The 20,051-nt window shown below is 60.8% G+C and overlaps 3 protein-coding genes across 4 annotated transcripts; 1 reads left to right on the top strand and 2 right to left on the bottom strand.

Moving 5' to 3' along the window:
• Positions 1-115: 115 nt before the first annotated feature.
• Positions 116-2,239, top strand: NAXE (NAD(P)HX epimerase). Of its 2 annotated transcripts, none has more exons than XM_066986226.1 (6): positions 116-318; positions 865-1,003; positions 1,081-1,191; positions 1,315-1,428; positions 1,516-1,663; positions 1,747-2,239. In XM_066986226.1, the coding sequence occupies exons 1-6, from the start codon at positions 173-175 to the stop codon at positions 1,947-1,949; spliced, it is 861 nt and encodes a 286-aa protein (XP_066842327.1). In that variant the 5' UTR covers positions 116-172; the 3' UTR covers positions 1,950-2,239. The 2 variants fall into 2 exon arrangements, with proteins under 2 accessions (XP_066842327.1, XP_066842328.1); XM_066986227.1 differs by having other exon boundaries at positions 119-318; positions 895-1,003.
• Positions 2,195-4,841, bottom strand: LOC125181017 (G patch domain-containing protein 4). Its single transcript, XM_066986225.1, has 7 exons — positions 4,706-4,841; positions 3,921-3,994; positions 3,674-3,766; positions 3,389-3,496; positions 3,150-3,250; positions 3,011-3,061; positions 2,195-2,881 (listed from the first exon to the last, which is right to left on the bottom strand). Exons 1-7 carry the CDS (start codon positions 4,779-4,781, stop codon positions 2,500-2,502), a joined length of 885 nt encoding a protein of 294 aa, XP_066842326.1. The 5' UTR covers positions 4,782-4,841; the 3' UTR covers positions 2,195-2,499.
• A 3,291-nt stretch (positions 4,842-8,132) lies between these two features.
• UBQLN4 (ubiquilin 4) lies at positions 8,133-19,828 on the bottom strand. Its single transcript, XM_066986230.1, has 12 exons — positions 19,759-19,828; positions 19,620-19,714; positions 17,705-17,856; positions 15,046-15,245; positions 14,466-14,728; positions 13,071-13,229; positions 12,127-12,352; positions 11,819-11,958; positions 11,290-11,373; positions 10,520-10,635; positions 9,744-9,921; positions 8,133-9,315 (listed from the first exon to the last, which is right to left on the bottom strand). The coding sequence occupies exons 1-12, from the start codon at positions 19,811-19,813 to the stop codon at positions 9,163-9,165; spliced, it is 1,821 nt and encodes a 606-aa protein (XP_066842331.1). The 5' UTR covers positions 19,814-19,828; the 3' UTR covers positions 8,133-9,162.
• Positions 19,829-20,051: the final 223 nt, after the last annotated feature.

Here is a 20,051-nt window from a genome sequence, read left to right as displayed (position 1 = left end):
GAACGGCTCGAGGGCCTCTCGCCCTTCCTCGCTCCCACCCCAGCGCCCCCCAGCGGCCCCCCCCAGCGCCCCGAGCCGGGAAACCCGGGGAGGAGCCGGCTCCGGGGCCGCCCCCTGCGCTCGCTCCGTGCTGCTCCGGGCCGAGCAGGGCCGAGCCGGGCCGGGCCGCTGCATGCGGGGTCCTCGGGGGCTGCTGGGGCTGGGGCTGGGGCTGCTGGTGGCGGCGGGGGGGGGGCGCTGCCCGAGCCGGGGCTGGAACTGGAGCCGCCCCCGCTGCGCCATGCACGGCTCCAGCGCGGGGGGGCTGCGCTTCCTCGGGTAAGGGGGCGTTTTTTTTTGGGGGGGTGGGTTGGGGGGGGGGTTGGAGGGGGGTGGAGGGGGTGCAGGGGGGGTGGAGAGGGTGCGGGGAGGTTGGGGAGGGTGCAGGGGGGGGGTGGAGAGGGTGCAGAGGGGCGGGGAGGTTGGGGAGGGTGCAGGGGGGGTGGAGAGGGTGCAGGGGGAGGGTGCAGAGAGGGTGCGGGGGGGTGGAGAGGGTGCGGGGAGGTTGGAGAGGGTGCAGGGGGGGGTGGAGAGGGTGCGGGGGGGGTGGGGAGGGTGCGGGGGGGGTGGAGGGGTGGAGAGGGTGCGGGGAGGTTGGAGAGGGTGCAGGGGGGGTGGAGAGGGTGCAGGGGGCTTGGAGAGGGTGCAGGGGGCTTGGAGAGGGTGCAGGGGGCTTGGAGAGGGTGGGGGAAGTACAAGGGGGGGGCTGACCCCATGTCCCTGGGTGTTTTGCAATGCGAAAGTGGGGTGGGGGGTGTTAGTGCAGCGGCACCCCCGTGCTGGCCCTGGTCCTGTAGCGCTGGGGTCCCCACGGGTGCCCGCAAGGGGTCCCACGGGTGCCCGCTGCGCCCCCAGGCAGGAGGAGGCCCAGGCCATCGACCAGGAGCTCTTCACCGAGTACAAGTTCAGCGTGGACCAGCTGATGGAGCTGGCGGGGCTGAGCTGCGCCACCGCCATCGCCAAGGTGGGTGAGGAAGCGGGGAGCGGCACCCTTGGGTGCCCACCCAGCCCGGTGTAACCCTGCCCTCCCGCCCGCCCCAGGCGTACCCCCCCGGCTCCTTCACCAAGAGCGTCCCCGCCGTGCTGGTCGTGTGCGGGCCGGGCAACAACGGAGGCGACGGCTTGGTCTGCGCCCGCCACCTGAAAATGTTTGTGAGTGTCCCGCACGGGGCTGAGGGGAGCGGGGCCGGCCCTCGCCCCCTGCCCCCAGGGTCCCAGGACCCGCGAGGTTTGGGGTTTCTGCTCCCCCAAACGGCTCCATCCTTGTCCTCGCAGGGCTACGAGCCCACCGTCTATTACCCCAAGCGCCCCAACAAGCCGCTGTTTGAAGGTCTGACCACGCAGTGCCAGAAGATGGACATCCCCTTCCTCTCCGAATTCCCGGCAGAGGTGAGCAAATAGCACCCCAAAACGGCACGCGGCCCCCCCTTGGGGCTGTACCCCCACCCTGGGGCTGGTTTTCCCCCCCCGCCGCAGGCTGCGCTCATCGACGAGCTCTACGGGCTGGTGGTGGATGCCATTTTTGGGTTCAGCTTCACGGGAGCAGTGCGGGAGCCCTTCGGCAGCATCCTCAGCACCCTCGAGCACGTCACGGTGCCCGTGGCCAGCATCGACATCCCCTCGGGTGAGTAGCGGCCGAACCCCTGCGGCAGAAGGCGCCCGGACAGGGTTTCCCCTGCTCCAGCCCGGCTTTGGGGTTCGTTGCAGGCTGGGACGTGGAGAAGGGGAAGGCGGACGGGCTGCAGCCCGACATGCTCATCTCGCTGACGGCGCCCAAGAAGGCGGCGCGGCATTTCGCCGGCCGCTACCACTTCCTGGGCGGCCGCTTCGTGCCCGCGGCGCTGCAGAAGAAATACGCGCTGAACCTGCCCCCGTACCCGGGGACAGACTGCGTCCTGCAGCTCACCTAGGGCTGGGGGAGCTCGGGCGGCCGCGCTGGGCACGGGCACGGCCAAGCAGGGCCCAGTTCTGCCAAAGGTGCAGCTCTGCGCCAAGAGGAGGCTCAGCACCGCGCGGGGTTTCAGTGCTACCCAGCTCCGGCAGCGGGATCCAGGTTTGCTGCAGGCTGCCAGGGCTGGGGTTGGGGTTAGAACCTAATTTGAGTGCTTCTAGGTTTAGACACAATCCAGGATCTGTCATACGGTGCACTTCAGGAGTGTTTCACTGCAATAAAGTTTTATTGATGCCCTCGGGAAACAAACCAGTGCTCGGTGGGCTCTGCCCTTGTGTCCCTCGGCGGTGGACCCGTAACAAACACGTCCCAGCCCTAGCGCTTGGGGGGATCTCAGCGCACCCCAGGCCGGAGGAAGGCTCCGTGGGTGGAACAAAACTCCATCCAGCCCCAGCCCAACAAGCCCAGGAGCCCCACGCAGCTCACGCAGGGCTCGGCCGCAGCTCTGGGTGCCCACCGGTGCCGCAGGCAGGATTGGTGCCCTCCCAGCCAGGCGGTACCGGCGGCATTCACTCCTCCTCCCTCCGCTTCTTCTTCCTCTTCTTCTTCTTGGGGCTGTGCCCAGCCTGCTCTGCCCCTTCTGCCTCTTCTAGAGGTAATTCTGTCTCAGCCAGTTCTTCCTTGTCCTTCTTTTTCTTCTTCTTTCTCTTCACAACCTTCTCTTCCTCTCCTTCCACCTCCTCTTCTCCACTTGGCTCGCAGCTCTGCGGCACCTCAGCCTGAGCTCCATCTCCAGCCCGTTTCTTTTTCTTCTTTTTCTTCTTCTTCTTCTCCTGCAGCTCTGCGGGCTGGGGCTGCTCCCTCTTTTGCTGGTATGTGGCGAGGAAGGCTCGCTCCTGCTCCTCCAGGCGCGCCAGCTTGGCGCTCATGGTCAGGCCGTGACGGGCCCCCCTGCAACAACCCCAGGTTTAGGGTGCTCGCAGCGGGGTCCGGCGCCCCCCGGGGCAGAACGCGCCCCCCTGAGCCCAGCCTGCCAGGAGCGGGGAGCCCAAAAACGCAGCTCCCCCCTCAGCCACTCACTTGTGTGCTCTGCGGCCCCCGCATGCTCTCACCAGCTCCTCGTCCGTCAGCCTGGGGACACAGACGGGACGCGTCACCCCCAGCACCGGCGTGAGCCGCAGCAGGGCTCCCCCTGCCACCCCTGTCCCTCCCTCCTTGCCTCCGGGCCGAAGAGCGGTCCAATTTCTCCTCCTCCTCGCTGCTCTCCGAGCCCGCAGGCAGCTTTGCCGGCTCCTCCCCGCGTGCCGTGAGCGTGGCCGCCTGCCGTGGGAAAGGGGGACGTGGAAAAAGGGGCTGCAAAGGGGCCACAGCAGCAAGCGGCTGCCAAGTCCGCGGCGCAGAGCGGGGGGGGCGCGCGGCTCGCGGCAGCTTTCGCAGAGCCGCGTCCCGAGGCGTCACCTTCACGAAGCGGCCGTACAGCTTGCAGCTGGTGCCGGCGGCCTTGCGGGGCTTCTTGTTGCTGATCCCAGCGCGCTGCTCACCAAGGGTCCTCACGCGGACGCCGTCCTGCGGGAACAGAGGTGCAAACGGGCGCGTTTCGTCTGCGCCTGTTGCCTTCATCCCCCCGCGGCGGCGGCGCTGGGGACCGTGCTGCGCCGGGCACTGCGCGCCTCAGGGGCTGCAAAAAACCCCGAAGGCGACCCCAAACCCCTCTTCCCGGTGAAATTCCCTGCCGCCCCCTACCTGCCCGTCCTCCACAGCGATGTTGGCCGCGGACTCGTTGAAGACGTGATCCCACCAGTGGAAGGAGAACTGCTCGGCCGCGTTGTGACCCACCTGCGGGGCGAAAAGGGGACAGACGGCGGGACAAAAAGGGGACAGACAGGGGGACCCTCCAAAGAGGGGACAGCCACCAGGACCCCCAGCACACCCCCCGGGGTGAGTTTTGGGGCCACAACCGGGGCTGGCCCCCTCCCGTCGCCCTACTCACCCCCGCGCTGTCGCACTTCACCCTCACCCTGAGGGCCTGGCTGATGCCGTCCTCCCGCTTGCCCAGCCCCTTGCCTGTGGACGGAGGGAGCGGCGCTCACGGGGGCTCCCCACGCAACCGGGGGCTCCGTGGGGCTGCGGCCCGAGGGGGGGGGATGCCCTGGGGGGGGTTCTCAAGGGAAAGGACCCGAAAGGAGCCCCGAGGGAGCCCCAGGCCTGGCTGCACCGCGCCTCCAGCCGTGCCGCCGCACGAAGGATGAGGACACGGCGTGGCTTGCCCGTGGAGGGCGGCGCCGTGCCCCAGCACCCATGGGGACCTCCAGGAGCCACGGGGACCCCTGAGACCCCTGGGGACCCCTGGGAGCCCTGAGCAGCCACGGGGACCCCCGGCAGCTGTGGGGACCCCTGAGAGCTGTGGGGATTCTCGGGAGCCACCCACAGGGGACCCCCGGTAGCCGTGGGGACCCCTGTGGGGACCCCTGGGGACCCCTGGGGGCCGTGGGGACCCTCAGGACCCCCAGCAGGTGTGAGGACCCTTGGGACCCCTGTGGACCCCCAGCAGCCGCGAGTCCCCCCGGCTCCTACAAGGACCCCTGGGAGCTGTGGGGACCCTCAGGACCCCCCGCGGCCCCCCAGCACCGACGGGGACCCCCAGGACCCGTGGGGACCCCGAGCACCCCCGGGGACCCTCAGCATCCCCGCGGCCCCCCGGTACCCGGGGGGGCCCTCGGGGACCCCCAGCAGCCCCGGGGACCCCCGGGGACCCCCAGCAGCCCCGGGCCGCACCCTGCCTCCAGCCGTGCCGCCTCAGGAGGCCCTCGGCGAAGCTCAGCCCCCGGCCCCCCGGCCCCGGGGCGCTCATGGCGGCGGGCACGGCCCGGCACGGAACGGCCCGGCCGGGGCGGGGAGGGGGAGGCACCGCCCCCGGGGCGGGCCCCGCGCGTGCGCGGTGGGGGGGGGGGGGCATAAAGACCCCCCCCCCCCTCCCCCCAAGGTCTCCCCTGTGCAAGGCAGGACCCTGCAACCGGGGGTCCCGGGGGTCCCCAAGGGTCCCCCCGACGTTTCTGGGGGTCCCCCCGGGTCCTGGGGGTCCCCCACAGCTGCTGGGGGGGGGGTCCAGGGGGGTCCTGAGGGTCCCCAAGGCTTCTGGGGGTCCCAAGGGTCCCCCCGGGTCCTGGGGGTCCCCCACAGCCGCTGGGGGGGCCACCCGAGGGGACTCCCAAGGGTAAGGGTACCCAAGGCTTCTGGGGGTCCCCCCAGGTCCTGGGGGTCCCCAGAGCTGCTGGGAGGCCACGGGGTTCCTGAGGGTCCCCAAGGCTTCCAGGGGTCCCCGTGGGTGCTGGGGGTCCCCACAGCTCCTCTGGGTCCCCCACGGGTGCTCAGGGTCCCCACGGGTCCCAACTTTCGCCCCCCCCAAGGCTGCTGGGGGTACCTGTGGGTGCTTGGGGCCCCCACAGCCGCTGGGGGTCCCCACAGCTCCCAGGAGTCCCAACGGCTCCCAAGCTGGGTCCCTGTGGGTGCTCAGGGCTCCCCTCATGGCTGCTGGGGGTCCCCGTGGGTCCCATAGGTGCTGGGGCACGGTGCTGGCATCCGTGGGTGAGCCACACCGTGCCCTTGTCCTTCCGGGTCCCATCGCCGCCCCGAGCTGTCACCGTGTCCCCACAGCCAGGCCAGGCTCATCCCGGGGTCCCCCCCCTCTGTTCACAGCCCCCGGCCCCCCCACAGGGACGTCAGCTGCTTCAGTTTTTGCTCCGTCTGCTGTGGCCGGTAGGGTGAAAACAGCAGGAATAACCCTCGTGGAGGAGGGGGGACACCGTGAGGCCGCTCCGCTGCTGGCAGGGCAGGGAAACTGAGGCAGCGAGGAGAGGGGCATCCCCCCCAGGAAAACACGAGCAAGGCAGGACCCAGCACCACGAAACCACGCCAAGAGAGACGCCTTCCCCAAAGCAGCAAAAGGAGCACGGAGATGTCCCCCCCTGTCCCCCCAAAGAGGGGGCTGGAGCAGCACCGTGGCAATTCAGCCCCCTCTCTCCATCCCTTCCTTACCGCTCCCAGGGCTGAGCAATGAAGATGTTGCAGCACTTTTATATGTTTTTTTTTTTCCCCCGTAAGCTATCCCCGCGCTCTGACCTCCCGACCCTGGGAGATTTCCCCGTCGCCCCCTCTTGCAGCACGCTCAGAAGTTATTAACTCGAGCAGTCGCTTTGACCTCGCACCCTCGTAATCAGGGCCACAGATGCTGGATGCAGCGCAGGGCATAGCCAGGGAGGTTTAGTAATAAAAAATTAAAAAAAAAAAAAAAAGAAAAGACTTCTTGAAGGGAATTTAGTTGTTCATTTCCTGCAATATCTCCCTCCTCCACATTTAAGAGGTTTGACTTCAAAGTTGAAAGTGTTACCTTCAGTTACTGGGGGAAAATGCTGCCTTTCCCCTCCAGGGAGAGGGGAGGAACAAAGTGAAATTAAGTCTTTTACAGCAGAAACGTCCCCCAATCAATCAGCCAGATTTGCCACTACCTGCTAAGGAAATTGCTCCTTCTATTACATTTTAAAGGAATTACTTATATTTATCAGAGAAAAATGAGAGGAAACAGTCAGCGAGAAAAACACCGTGGGGCAGTTCCTTGGGGAAGGAGAGAGACAACAGCGAGCAAGCACAATTGTTCCTCTAAAAGGGGGCTTTTGAGCAGCTCGTTTCTGAGGATTAGGGAGAGCTCTCCGGAGGGGATTAAGGTTTCACGAAAAACCTCCCTCCCCACCAGCGTTCAAAGCCGCCTTCTCCTCCCGAGCCTGGGCTGACCCAAGGTGAGGCTGTGCGGGGCTGCTGGCGAGCTGAGCATGTCCCAGCCCCGCTGGGGGGGTCCCCAGGGCCAAGTGGCTGCAGCCAAAGCCCCCCCCCGGGGGTCCCACCAGCCCCAAGCCCCTCCACGTGGCTCCAGATACGGAACCGGAGCCCCAAATCTGCGGGGTGCTCCGCACGCAGGCAGCAAAACCCCCAGAGCAGGGAGGGGAGCGGAGGGCGGCAGCTTTGCCAAATTCCCCAGGGGGAACTGGCGAGCCGGTGGGTGGGCATCAGGTGGGAAGAGGCTGCCCCCCGAGATAGCGGGCTGCCCCCTTATCCTGGTTTTGGCACCGTGGCTGGCAGCAGGTGAGGAATGATCTCGAAGTGACGCCGTTGCCAGCTGCCATCTCCTCTCCCTTGCACTTACCTGCTTACCCCATCCTAAGCGCAGGCGCAGGGCGTCCAACAAACCTAAGAAACCACCTGGGATCACGCAGGCCTTTTCGGGAAGCCACTTTCAGCTGCAAAGGGGCTGAACAGCGGCTCGAGGAAAGAGCTCTGCCTCCACCAGCGCATCAAGAACTTCGGCGCCCGTCCGTACGCGCTTGTTGCAAACGTTTGTGGGGTTTTGGTTTTTTACGTTTGAGGAGAGGTTGCAGAAAAAAAATCCGCATATACAAGCACAGCCTCCAAGAGAAGAGATTAAACCTAGGCATTCTGAATCCCTGCCTAAAAAAAAGAAACAGCTTTGTTGTGATGCACATCACACAAAGGCAGGAGCAATCCCAGGCCTCCTGCACTCCCACATCTCCTCTGGCTGCTCCGCCTGCACCCCAACACCACCGTGCCGATCGATCCCGCTCCAACCCAGAAGCAAGCCGGGCGCAGCAGGTCTTACGGGGGTCCAGAAAGCAGCGCTGGGATTTCTCCCCTTCCCTCTCACTGCCCAACCTTCCCCTACCAAAAAAAAATAACGTTAAAGAAACGCAGGACACTAGTGCCGAGCGAACAGCGAGTGCCCTGCTTGCTACTGAAAAGCAGGGGTAAAATCCACGGGGTGCAGAGCTGCCCGGGTTCCCCAGGGCATCAGCACTGCCAACATTTGTGGGGTCAGCGAAGAACCCGCTGTCCTGATACGCTCTGCATCGGGACATCCCGATCGTCCTAAATGCAAAAGCCCCTAATGAAAAGGCAGCACCTGAACGGGCACGTTTAGAGCCAGGTTTGGGGCAAGCCTTCAGCAGCGTTTCTTAAGCACTGAAGCGGCCAAAAGGTTTCCTGCCGCCGGAGCGGAGGAAGCCCGGCGAGGTGGGGAGGCTGCCCGACACCCCGCCTTACCTGCGAGGGGGATGAGACAGATTAATCACAAATAATTAGGGGAACTCAATCAGCTTCGGTGTGGCAATCAAGGAAGATACATGGAGCGCAGGGAGACGGATGGTTGTGCGCATTTATTTTTTTCTTTGATAAAAATGGTATGCAAATTACACAGCCATGGAGGCTCTTGGGAAAATATCACCCTGCTGGTCCTTGGGGAGAGTTTCTTGGAGAGTCGTAACATTCAAACACACCAAAATGTGGGGGGGAGGGTGCTCTAAACTGGGAAGAACATGAACGTCAACATTTTCCAGTGGAAAGAAGAGATCTGTGACTTATTTTTCGACCTCTTCTTGCTTTTACGCTTTCAGAAATGAACCTGCTGAGCCAACAAACCCTTGACATCGCTGCACGAGAACTGGATCGTTTGGGCAGAAACCCACCTTTCAAACACCTCCTGCACGCCGCTTCAACTCGAGTTCAACAGCACGCCTGATCCCTGAAGGCACCCAGGCTACTTTACACTATCCCGACAGCGTAAGGAACCACAGTGCAGATGGGGTTTCCATGCACATCAACCCTTTACCAGGAGATTTGCGTGCGAGGGACACAAGCTCGGTTCATCCAATGAAGTATTAACACAAATGACATCAGAAATTTCCAAGTCGCTTCAATTTTTCTTTTGATCCATTCCCAATAAGATGCTGGGAGAAATAACCAGAAACCAAACTTGGCTCAAGTTTTTAAATATTTGCCTGAAAGGAAGGCTAAGGGAGGGAATCATGTACAGTTAAAATCAAGCTACTCAAAACACAATCATTCAGGTAAATAACTAGAAGTATCGCCTCTACCATCTAGAGAAAGAGAGAAGAGTGTCTGAGACAGAGGGCATATTTAGGAAAAAATACACATCTGAAGTCTTTGTGGCCACGATGAGAACTGGAATCCACATACAAGCCAGTTAAAGAGCATTTCAACATGAAATCTTAACTTAGTAGGAAGGTCAGGGGTTAAGCTGTATCTTTTTGTTTTAAATACATGGACAGCTGTCAGATATGAAAATGATGGTGGGCTTTCCTGAAAGATCCCCCTGCGCATGTGTATGGATGCATGTGCTGACATCTGCGGGGCAGCATGACAAGAGCTTAGGAAGGCTGGGAGCCCAGCAGTCTCTCAATAGCTGCATTGATGTCTCCACCAGTGGCAATAAGCGCCTGGAGGTTGGCCTCACGATTAATGAAGCCCATGGCATTCAGCTGCTCCAGCTGCTGTTGGAATCGCACTTCAGGACTCTGCGCCTACAGGGGAAGAGGACAAAAGGCCTTAGCGGCAGAGAGCAGAGATGACATCCAACGGGGACAGCAACGGCCGCGCAGGGACCCTGTGCCGAGCACTGAAACTCTCCAGGCTCGTTTGGCGACGTTACCGCCTCCCCCAACCCGCCCCAGGCTCTGGTGGAGCCCTCACGCCGCACCCAGTTGGTCCCAGTTCTGTACCTACGGCGACGGCAGCGCTGCGCACGGCACTCTTAATTTTCAAAGCATTACCCCCAACGAACTAACCGCTCTGGGACACCAAATCCGGCAAATTTAGCAGGAAGCCCCGCGCCCAAGAGAAACCCGCTGCGGACCCGCGTCCCCGGAGCCGGGTGGGATCGGGACAAGCTCCAGCTCGCCCTGCAGGTGTCCCCCAGAAGCCCGGCGGCGTGGAGCTGAGCGTTACATACTTGAGAGCTTCCTCCGGCCAGCAGCTGGATCATCTGCTGCATGAGCTGCTGTTGGGGGTTACCACCCCCAGCTGGAGAGGCACTGGCCGGCGTCGAAGCAGAGGGTACGGGGTTCTCCGGGATTGTGCTTCCTCCTGTGGAGGACGGGGGCATTCGAGGCATGCCAAAGGAGCCGAGGCTGCAGAAAAAGGCAGGGTGTGCTCAGAGGCGAGCTGGCGCTTCTGGGCGTCCCCTGCCCGTCTCGTGGGAGTCAGGCAGCACCAGGAAGCCCCTGCCCCAACCCGTGCTTCGGGACAGCTTCGTTGACCTAATTGGCCTCATTTGTACCCCGCTCACGCACGCCACGGGGAGCAGGCAATGCCAACAGAGGTGCGGCCTGAAAGGAACTGCAAAGGCTGAAGGCGACCCGCGCTGTCAGAGAGCAGAGGGCCCGAGGGCTGCTGGCAGACCAGTTTGACCTCACTTCCCCACCCAACCTCCTTGGCTGCGCGTCTCATTTCTCCTCAGAGATAAAATTCTTGAGCCCAACCGCTACCAAAAGACAGGGGAGGGACCAAGCAGCTCCCGGCTCTTTTCTCCGAAAAGAAAGGGTCAAGGACTTCCCCGCACCAAGTGCAAACAAGCAGAAAGTGCTAATTAGCTGGAGCTCACTGAGGCCCGCAGGCACACACACACAGGTCCCCATGACTCTCCTTGATGAATCGACCACTAGTCTGCCTGCTGGTATCAAGCGTGTCAGCTCTGCCTGCAGAAACCCACTCTCCATCCCTCGTTACCTTGGCACTAGTCCTGGGGCCTCCGTTTGCAGCGTCTGGAGTCCCTGCTGGATCTGGAGGAGCGCCTGCATGGCGCGGGGGTTGGTGAGAATGGAGAGGGAGTCTGGGTTCTGCATCTGGGAACAAAGGGGAAAGAAAAAAAAAAAGAAAAAAAAAACACTCAGCGGTACCAAACAGCGACAGCTTCTGCAGCCAGCGAGCCACCAGCTTTAAATCTGAACCAGCCTCAGCACAGAGCTGCGCCTCGAGCCCTGCAGCCAGAGCAACCTGCGAGTCTGGTTTCTCCTTCGAGTCTCTAGACTGCAGGGCTCGTCTACACAGAGACACTGGAAGAGTTTAGATCAAATTTCCTAAATAGGCTAGGTGAATCGGATTAAGAAAGGGGAACACACGCCCTCAGAATTGAAGCGATTCTGTTTGATTTACCTGAGTGAACCAGCTGCTCTAGCACAATTAGCTGTTTTCAGTTTTGTAAGCTCATTACTGCGCGAGACTGTCCACAAAGGGGATTCATGCATCGTGACTAGCCCAATTTCAAGTCCACCTTTAGGTAGCTTAGATCACCTAATTTAGATGGCCTCGTCCAAATGCGCTCTCACTTTCCCTCTCCTTTGCGCAACCCCCTTTCTTCCACAGCCCAAACCACCCAAGCCCACATGCTTCCTACTCCACTTGACGACACAGCCGAGGCGCTCCCTTGCCTACAGAGGATGGAAAAGCTCTGGAGCCCGGGGGCTGAGAGCAGCACAGGGCCAGACAGGGGCCTTTACCTGCTGCAGGAAGACAGGGAGCTGAAGGCGGAGCTGTTCTTGAAGCTGTGGATTCCCAGCAAAGAGGGGGACATTTACCATGATCTAGCAAGAGACAGCACACGTAGGTAGGGTCAGAGGCTTGCTGCCGTTGGCTGTTAGACCCTACGTTAACTAAGCCACGAAGAACAAGTCAGTCGTGCCCCTGACTTCCTCCCTGGGCTTTCAGCACGTTCCCCTGCTCGGGGGAACTGAAATAAGACAGCTCAATTCCTGGCAGCAGTGTTGAACGCAGGATCCAAGGGCAAAGAGAAGGGCCAATGCCACGTGCCTCTGAAAGCCACTTTCTTTTGTTAGGGGCTCACCAAAGACACAAGAGCTCGCTACTTACTGTGACTACCTTCAAGCTACTGAGAAATAAAACAAAGTTGTACACATTCACTCAGCTCTCAGCGAGAAAAACCTCTCCAGCTACAGAAGCAGACTGGTCCCGTGTGTGTCATGCCCAAGGCCTGCCTGGTAATAGCAGATACAAACGCAACGCTTTTACCTGTGCTGCAAAGTCCGGGTTCTGGGCAAGAGTTTGCATCATGCTCCGCATATAAGGGGCAGAGATCATGTTCTGCATCAGCTGAGGGTTTTCGGAAATCTGCTGCAGGAGGCCTTGCATCTCTGGGCTGTTAAACATGCCTATAAGGGTAAACGAAAGAGAAGACAAAGGAAAACCCGTTACAAGCCTGAGCACTGCTGCAGTGCCTGAAGTACAACACCGCCTATCCACTAGGCAACAGGGAATGTGGCTGTAAACAGCCGCAGCTGCCTGCCACCCTCTTTCTGGTCCCTCTCTCGCTTACGTACCAGCCCCAATGCTAGCAGCATTCAGCCCGAAGGGGTTGGATACAGTCGGTGTGCTTTGGGTGGTTGCTGGGCCAGTGCTGCCTTCGCTGTTGGGCGCCTGGCTCTGGGAAGCAGGGGGCGTGGGGCTCCAGGGGTTCGGTAACGGCTCTCTGTTCTCCGTCCGCAAAGGCTGAGAGCTTGAGCTATCAGAGTTCCCCGTCAAGGAAGAGAAAGGATTGTTGCCAAACTAGGGAAGAAGGGGAGAATGAAGAAAGAGCCTTAATCAGTCAGCCCTAACAGGGAATGTTGGACTAACCCCACCACTGCGTGGCTAGAGAACAGCCCATCATATTCATCTGGGTCCAGGATTTGCTAAACACATGCCATAATTTGCCTCCTGAGAACTTTGTAATCCACAACACGCCACATTCAGAAAAACTCCAGGCTCGAGAAACGGCCACAGCCCTAGATTTGGCTCCCAAACACAGGCCTTCCAAACATCCATGTAAAATCAGCACCCGGACATACCAGTAGGTAATGCTAGACTGGAGTATGTCTGCGCAGCCTTCTGCGGCCAGACCTGCGCTCGCTCCTCCCGTGCTCCAAGCCAGCTGGATCCCAGCCAGCTCCAATCCGAAGGCGTCAGGCTTGAGCTAACACAGTAAGCCCTGCCGGGAGCCGAGGGCCGTGCTAACGAAGCTGTGGGGCTTTCGGATCGGCAACGGCTGGCAACCAGCCTCCTCGGAGACCGGGGGAGCAAGGGCAGGTCCCTGCTCAGATACACCCAAACCATGCCGTAAAGGCAGCTGCCCGGCACCGCACGACGTTCTGCTAACGGCTGCGCTCGTAATTGCAAGGGGAGGGGACGAACAGCTGTGGTTTGAGGAGGCTGCCCGCCACCACGGGGGTTAGGGAAAGACCAGCTCCCCGCGCTCGGCACGCTGCGCCCCGTGCACGGCCCGTACCTGCTCCCTGGCTGCGCTGAACATGGGCTCCTGGATGTCCGTGTACATCCGGCGCAGGGCGTTGTAGCCTCCTGGAATGCTCTCGAGGTTGCTCAAAGCACGGTCCTGGTTCCGCATCATCTCCTGCATCATGGCAGGGTTACGAGCCAACTCCATTGTCTGGGAGAAGGAGAGAAAGGTGGGAAGCTCAGGTCCACGTGCACCACGGAAGACTGAAGCGGATCGAGAGCCTGGTGAGCAGCCCAGCGGTATTCTACTGATTTATCGACCAAGCCCTGAAAGAGTTAAGTCTCAGCTCCCAGAAGAAAGAGTATAATTAAACCCGTTTCACAGCCGGAGAGCAGAGAGATCATTTATCCAAGCAAAGAGAGCCCAGGGATCCTGGCTCCTCCCACCCTTGCTCAGCTCTCTTCCTTCATAACCTCAATTCGGCCTTGTTTCGTTTCTAAGCAGTATCGGGACATCCAAACATTTAACACCCATATGTTCCCACTCAAAGCAGGTGGACCACGTTCAAAAACCGAGGTGGAAGAGACTGGATCCTTCCTGTTGCAGAAAAACCAAGTAATTCACCATCTCCCAGACTTCTCGTGGGTCTCCCCTGCTCAAAGAACACCCAGACCTCCTTTGAGGAGACGCATAAATATGGATCGTTCACCATTTAGGCCTGCAACGCTGGAATTTCACATAGGCCCAACAAGGTTGAAAGGAAAGACAACTGGAAGCGCAGGGAAACTACGCTCATACCCGGAAACACCTCCTGAAAAGTCTTCCTGGGGAAACAGCAGCGCCCTGCCAAATATTTAACACCCACACTCTCACTTTTCCCCTCACGCTTCCCTTTCGATAAACCTTTGGAGAGACAGCCAGCTCTCTGGGGCACAAACCCTCTCTGTTCTGGGACAGTACAGAAAAAAGAGACCTCTAGGATCCCAGCCTATGCCTGGCGTAATATTTTACTAGTAAAACATCAACCATACAGCTCTGTAAGTCTGTACTTAATCCGCCAACAGAAAAAGAGCAGAACGAAACCCATTCACAGTAGCTTCATTTCTCCGTGACTGCTTTTGCTCCCATCCATTCCACAGAACACAGCAGCCTTGTGTGTGGCACGCTACAACGATCCGAGTACCCTTTTTTTTGCCCACCACATAATAGATACAACAGCCCTGCGAGGGAGATAAGAGTTGCAGGCATGCGGGTTGTGTAATCGCTATTCACTTAACTCAAGACCACCATCTGTTTGTGAGGAGCTTACGGAGGGAAGGAAAAGGAAGAGATCTCTGAATTCGTCAGGCTGGCATTCACATGCCCCCTTCTGTGAGCAGACACCGAAGCTGGCCCACAAAGACGCTCCCAGACCCGCCTGGACCAGCCCCCGGTGCGCTGACCCACCTGCCTCATGAGCTCCGGGTTGTTCAGCATGTGGCTGATCTCCGGGTTTCGCTCCATGAGCTGCTGCATTTGGGGATTGGCCATGATCATCTGCCTCATGAGGTCCGGGTTGGACATCATGTTCTGCACCAAGGGGTTCTCCATGATCTGCGAGAGCATCTCGGGGTTGGACATCAGCTGCCGCTGCATCTGCTGCTGGAGCTCCATGAAGTTGGCCGAGCCCATCCCGAGGTTGCCCAGCCCGGTGATGCCGCCAAAGCCAGCTGGAGAGGGAACAACACACGGGGAGAGAGGCGTGAGTCAGAAACTGCCAGCAGCTGCAAAAAGAGGACAAGCGCCATCAGCTGAACTGCACCCACACTCATCTTGGGGTATCCTACTCCTACGGCAGCCAGCTCTGAGGGAGGACACCCCCTGCGCACGCTTCACAAAGGGTTTTGCTGTTATCCTGAGCAGGCAAACCGAGCTACGCTGAGGGAAGCGACTCGTGCGAGCGGCAGAGACAATTACAGGGGCTCCCAGCTCCTTCCCGTTCCTAGGAACTTCTCTCGCGTTCCGCTTTCTCCCAGCCAGCACTTACAAAGGATGGACGTGGCGCTGTTAGGGCCTCCATCTCCAGGACCTCCCACAGTCCCTGACCCGCTGCTCCGCCTGCTGCCGGCGTCCGAAGCGGCGCTGCTGGATGTGGAAGGCTGAGACGGGGCAGCAGGAGAAGGGGAGCTCGCGGTGGGGGCAGAAGCAGCATTGGGGGCAGAAGCAGCAGCTGTTGGATCTTGGACCCTGCAAAGAGACGAAACGAGGCGTTAAACTCCTGAGACCGGGGAGGTTGGAGCGGGATCCTCCGCGTGGGACGCGGGACCGCGCACCCCGGACCGAGGCAGCCTCCCTTCAAGCCCGCTGGCCCAGCAGCGGCCAGCCCCGGCTGCTTTCATTCCCGGCCGCAGGGCTGCACAGCTGCGGCTCCCAGATGCCTTCCATCTGTTGGAATCTGCCTCCCACCCTGCTGCATAACAGCCTCTGACATTTCATCCTGGCCCACACGAAGCGGCTCAACTGGTCTTACTCCGAGCTGCATCTAGCTCCCGCCTGAATCACGCTGAACTATTTACCTCGGCCATATCCTTGAGCAATGAGTTTGCTCCAAACAGGAAAATCCTCCTGCTGCTCCCACAGAAACCACAGGAGGTTACAGCAGGGCTAGTGGACGGGGTAAACAAGAGTTGGCTTTGCTGCAACTCCTCTCATGCACTGAACGTTTCTGTCGGTGCTCCTGGGGACAAAGTAAGCGCCTGCCTTACCCTACAGACGGAGGAATGAGGCATGAAGCAGCGAGCATCCACCCTAAACAACACTTCTGGCCGGCAGGGCTATGAATTCGCACCTCCGCTCTCGGTTTTACCTTATACGCGAGACTTCTCCTTCCACCACAAGCTTGCCGTGGCTTCTTTTAACACGCACAGGATCACAAGCCACAGCGTGGCAGATGCAGGACGCCAGCTTTACTGACTAAACCGACCCAAACCAGTACCTCGTACTCACAGGTCTTCCTTGGGATTTTTATGGGCCTTTAAAAAAGGAACACTGCAAAGATTCTCTGAAGCATCTGCAGTCATGGCAGCGAGAGTCCTGGACTAGCGCTGAAGAGCTTTCAAACGAAATCAGATGGCGAAATTCCCTTTACTCACCTCAAAAAAGGAACGCCACTTAAGTCGCTAACGCATAACGAACAGCAAGCTCTTGGTTTTTTGTTTTTTCCCACCCTTTTCTCTTTTCTCTCCTGTCCCAAACCCAGGATGATGCCCTTCTCTAAGCCCCTCTCCCTCTCCACACGTCTTCTAGGACTTTCAGAACCTGAACCCGAAGGCCTCACCGTGTTTTCCAGCCCCATCCGACCGGTGCCGAAAACCAACGGCCGCCGACAGGGAGGCAGAGCATGTGGGGAACAAAGCAAGTAGGAAGCTTAACAAAAAAGGAAGGAGGAAGCTGCAGGAAGGTCACTTGGTTTCTCTCGGCACAGGAAGAGGCTGTAACGACTTCAGTAAGCACTTATCTGTGACTATTAGAGAACAAAACGAGCAGCCCAGGACAGCTCTCTCATTCACCCTTTGAAAAGGTTCCCAACTACCGCAGTTTGCGGCGGGGACAGCGGTAAGCAGCATCAGCCTACCGAGCGACCTGGAGACGCAGGATTCAGGGCGAGACCTCCTGCAGAAGCTGACAATACGCGCGCTCGGCTTTGTAAAGAATACAAAAAAAAAAAAAAGGCGCTAATCTCCACTCTGTCAGCTCTCCCGGGGGGACAGCGGACCTGCACAAAGAGCTGCAGCCCCGTTCGTTTGCCAGGCGCCCCGATCAGCCTGCAGCAGGGAGCCCAGGGAACTGTCGCGAAGGGCGTTTCGAGATCAACAAGACGCGGCTGAGGCACAGCAACGGCTCCCCAGAGCCTCTCGTGCCTTCTGCTTCACTGGGCAGCGCCGGGAGAGGCCTGGCCTCGCAGGACCTCGCGCTCGCCCCGCAGCCCTTGCTCAGGCCAAGTGACAGGGCGCAGGCGGACGCGAGGGAGCTGCGCTCGAGCTGGAAGCCACCGAGGGGTGTGCCCGCAGCGTGCTCTCGAGCCGGTGACCTCACTGCAAGCAGCCAAACGGCCTGAGCCTCCCCAAACTCCCAGCTGCCTGCACGTGCCCACGCAGAGATGCCACAGGGAAGCCCTTTTGCCCCGCGGGGAGCCCTCGGTGTGCGCCGCGGGTCCTCCGCGGCGCCCGAGAAAGGCCGAGCTGCTGGCTAGAGCGCGGAGCAGGAAGCGAAAGGCAAAGCGGGCATTACTCTCAGCCTTAATACAAACCCACCGGGAAGGTCATTTCTGGTAGCAGTGAGTCACCTCGGTAAGAGCTAGGACAGCGTCAAGTTCAGAGGGGATCTCGCAAGATGACCAAGTTAGAGAGGCTCAAACTACGCAAAGCCACGCCTGCGAACTGCGCCGAAGAGCAGCCTGCCCCCGCAGGTACCCGCCACCAGCTGCACAACCCGGGGAAAAGACAGGCCGAGCGATAAACCCCGCAGTTAAACGGCAAAGCGGGGCGAAAACACAGCCTCCGAGAGTTGTCCCGCTCCGTCACCGCCGCTGGACTCGCACACAAGTGCTCTGCTTCAGTCCCCGGCGAAGCTGAGCCGCTCCACCACAGCGTAACCCCATCGCTCCTTTACTCTCAGCCCCCTCCCCGAGCCGAACAGTTCCTTACTTCTGTGGAGTCTTAATGACCAAGTGCACCGTCAGCCCGTCTTTGATCCCGTGTTGATTCAAAGTGTCTCCGTCCTTCAGGATCTTCCCAGCAAAGATCAGAACCAGCTGATCCTGTTTGGCTTTAAACCGCCTGGAAATCTCTTCTTTGAACTGCAAAACAAACAGAGCGCTTGTCAGGCAAACGGCCGTAGACCAGAAATCGAAAGATAACGCTCCAGGTATCACCGATCGACCCCCGCAAACGGCGTAAGGGAGCGACAGTCCTTCAGTACCTCACCGAAAAGGAGCCCATGCAGGCAGCAATTCAGTCACCACTTGCTGAGGATGTCTGAGGCGTTAAGGAAAACAAACACAACAACAACAAAAAAAAAAAAGCAAAGACAAGCTCTACACCGCTTACAAGATGGGGAGTAAATTTCAGGACGTATAGAACAACCACCTCAAGGCGAGCCGGAGGCTTCCAAAGAAAGATCAAGCGTGCCTCTTAGGGCTAACCCAAACACACCAGTTATCCGCAATGACCGAACTTTATTTGTCTGGTTTTTGTTGGTTTTTTTTTTTCAGAAGGAAAGCCCTGCTCTGACTTAACACGGGAAAAGGGGGCTCCGTCCTTCCTCAGCCACCGGAATTAAACCGGGCCTCCTCGAATTCCTACCCCTGTGGGCTGGACTCCCTATGAGTAGGCAACGCCGTGCACCGCTGACATCTCCTCTTTGCTGTGCGACGGGGAGGGATTAACACCTGCCAATAAGCTCGCCACCGCTAGCTCAGCTGGGGCATTCCCGTGTTGATTGGAGAGGGGAGAAAAAAAAAAAAAAAAAAAAAAAAACCTTTGCATTTGGAAGCCCCGGACCAGCGGAAATTCACAGGGAAAGGCCGGGAGGAGAAGCGCACGCCTCTCCCGGAGGAGCTCCGCAGCCTTTGCGCCAAAACCCCGCAAACCCAGCACCCCGGAGGGCGCAGCCCCGAACCCGAGGTTCTCCCGGCCGCAGGGCTTCGCGCTCTCCTCGGCGGGCAGCGGGCGCTTGGCACCCCCCCGAGCGCCGCCGGGTTTCGGGGGAGCTGCCCGGGAAGGAGCAGGAGGGCCCACGCACGCCGCAGCCCCCGCCAACCCCGCAAATCCCCCCCCCCCAGAGCTCCGGCGGGCCGTAAACGCCCTGAACCCCGCATCGAAGCGCGCTCCGGGGCCGACGCCGCTTTGACAGCGCCGGAGCCGCTCCTCGCGCTCCCGCTCCCCCGTGCCCTGCGCAGCTCCCTGGCGGGAGCGGACCTCGCACCCATGGGTGCCAGGCGGGCCCTGGGCTCCCAGCCCAGCCCCGTGCCCCCAGCTCCCCCCTACCCGGGGGGGGGTCCCCCGAGCCCTCGCATCCCCCTCCCCAAAGCCAACCCCTCCCACGCCCCCTCCTGCCACCCTCCCCGCATCCCCAACGACGCCACGTTCCCCCCCCCCGACACCATTCTCCCCCCCCCCCCAGACCATTCTCCCCCTCCCCAAACCACTCTCTCTCCCCACAAACGTTCTCCCCCCAAAAAAAACATTCTCCCCCCCCAAAAACCATTCTCCACCCCCCCCCCGACCTCTGCCCCCCCCCACCTCCCCCTACTCCCCCCATATAATCCAAGGGGGCATTACAGGACCCCCCCCCCCCCAAAAACCTCCGCTCCCCCCCTCAAACTCTTCCCCCCCGAATCTTCACCTCCTCCCCTCAAGCCAACACCCCCCGACCCCCCAAATACCCCCACACCCCCCAAATCCCCAATAGCCCCCCAAATAGCCCCCCAAATCCCCCCACACACCCCCCGAATCCCCAAATCCCCCCAACCCCCCCCACACACGCCCCCCAAATCCCCCCCAGCCCCCCCCCCAAATCTCCCTCAAACCCCTCCCCCCCCCCCCCCCGCCGGCCCCCCACCTCTCGCACGGAGGCCCCGTCCGCGATGACGATCTCCTCCTTATCCTTGGGGGTCTTCACCGTGACGCGGATCAGGGCCCCCCCGGGCCCCCCCAGCTCCACCCCGCCGGGGCCCGGCCCCCTCCTCCTCCTCCTCCTCCTCCTCCTCCTCCACCGCCGCCGCCACCTCCGCCGCCGCCGCTCGGCTCCGCCATCTTCGCCGCCCGCCCGGGCCGCCGCCGACAGAGAAAGGCGGCGCTCGCCGCCCGGGCCCTCCCCGCCTCGGGCTGCCTCTGCCGCCCCCTGGCGGCCCGGCGGGGGGCTGCGGGGCTGCGGGGGAAGGGTTTTGGGGGCGGCCGGGGTGGGGGTGCCCCCGGGGCCGAGTAGGCCTGAAGGGGGCGGTGGGGGGGGGGGGGCTGAACTACAACTCCCAGCGTGCCCCGCGCTGAGCAG

The sequence above is a fragment of the Anser cygnoides genome, chromosome 33 (assembly GCF_040182565.1).
Source record: "Anser cygnoides isolate HZ-2024a breed goose chromosome 33, Taihu_goose_T2T_genome, whole genome shotgun sequence".
NCBI classification, from domain to species: Eukaryota; Metazoa; Chordata; class Aves; order Anseriformes; family Anatidae; genus Anser; species Anser cygnoides.
The sequence above is the reverse complement of the archived record's forward strand: the minus strand, read 5'-3'. Positions and strand labels throughout refer to the sequence as shown.

Coding starts and splice junctions, on each gene's coding strand:
- NAXE (XM_066986226.1), top strand. CDS start 173: ATGCGGGGTCCTCGGGGGCTGCTGGGGCTGGGGCTGGGGCTGCTGGTG. Junction 1,192..1,314: donor CCCGCCACCTGAAAATGTTT/GTGAGTGTCCCG, acceptor TTGTCCTCGCAG/GGCTACGAGCCCACCGTCTA. Junction 1,664..1,746: donor CAGCATCGACATCCCCTCGG/GTGAGTAGCGGC, acceptor GGTTCGTTGCAG/GCTGGGACGTGGAGAAGGGG.
- LOC125181017 (XM_066986225.1), bottom strand. CDS start 4,781: ATGAGCGCCCCGGGGCCGGGGGGCCGGGGGCTGAGCTTCGCCGAGGGC. Junction 3,497..3,673: donor TCGCTGTGGAGGACGGGCAG/GTAGGGGGCGGC, acceptor CTGTTCCCGCAG/GACGGCGTCCGCGTGAGGAC. Junction 2,882..3,010: donor GGGGGCCGCAGAGCACACAA/GTGAGTGGCTGA, acceptor GGGTTGTTGCAG/GGGGGCCCGTCACGGCCTGA.
- UBQLN4 (XM_066986230.1), bottom strand. CDS start 19,813: ATGGCGGAGCCGAGCGGCGGCGGCGGAGGTGGCGGCGGCGGTGGAGGA. Junction 14,729..15,045: donor CAGCGCCACGTCCATCCTTT/GTAAGTGCTGGC, acceptor TTCCCTCTCCAG/CTGGCTTTGGCGGCATCACC. Junction 12,353..13,070: donor TCAGCGCAGCCAGGGAGCAG/GTACGGGCCGTG, acceptor CTTCTTCCCTAG/TTTGGCAACAATCCTTTCTC.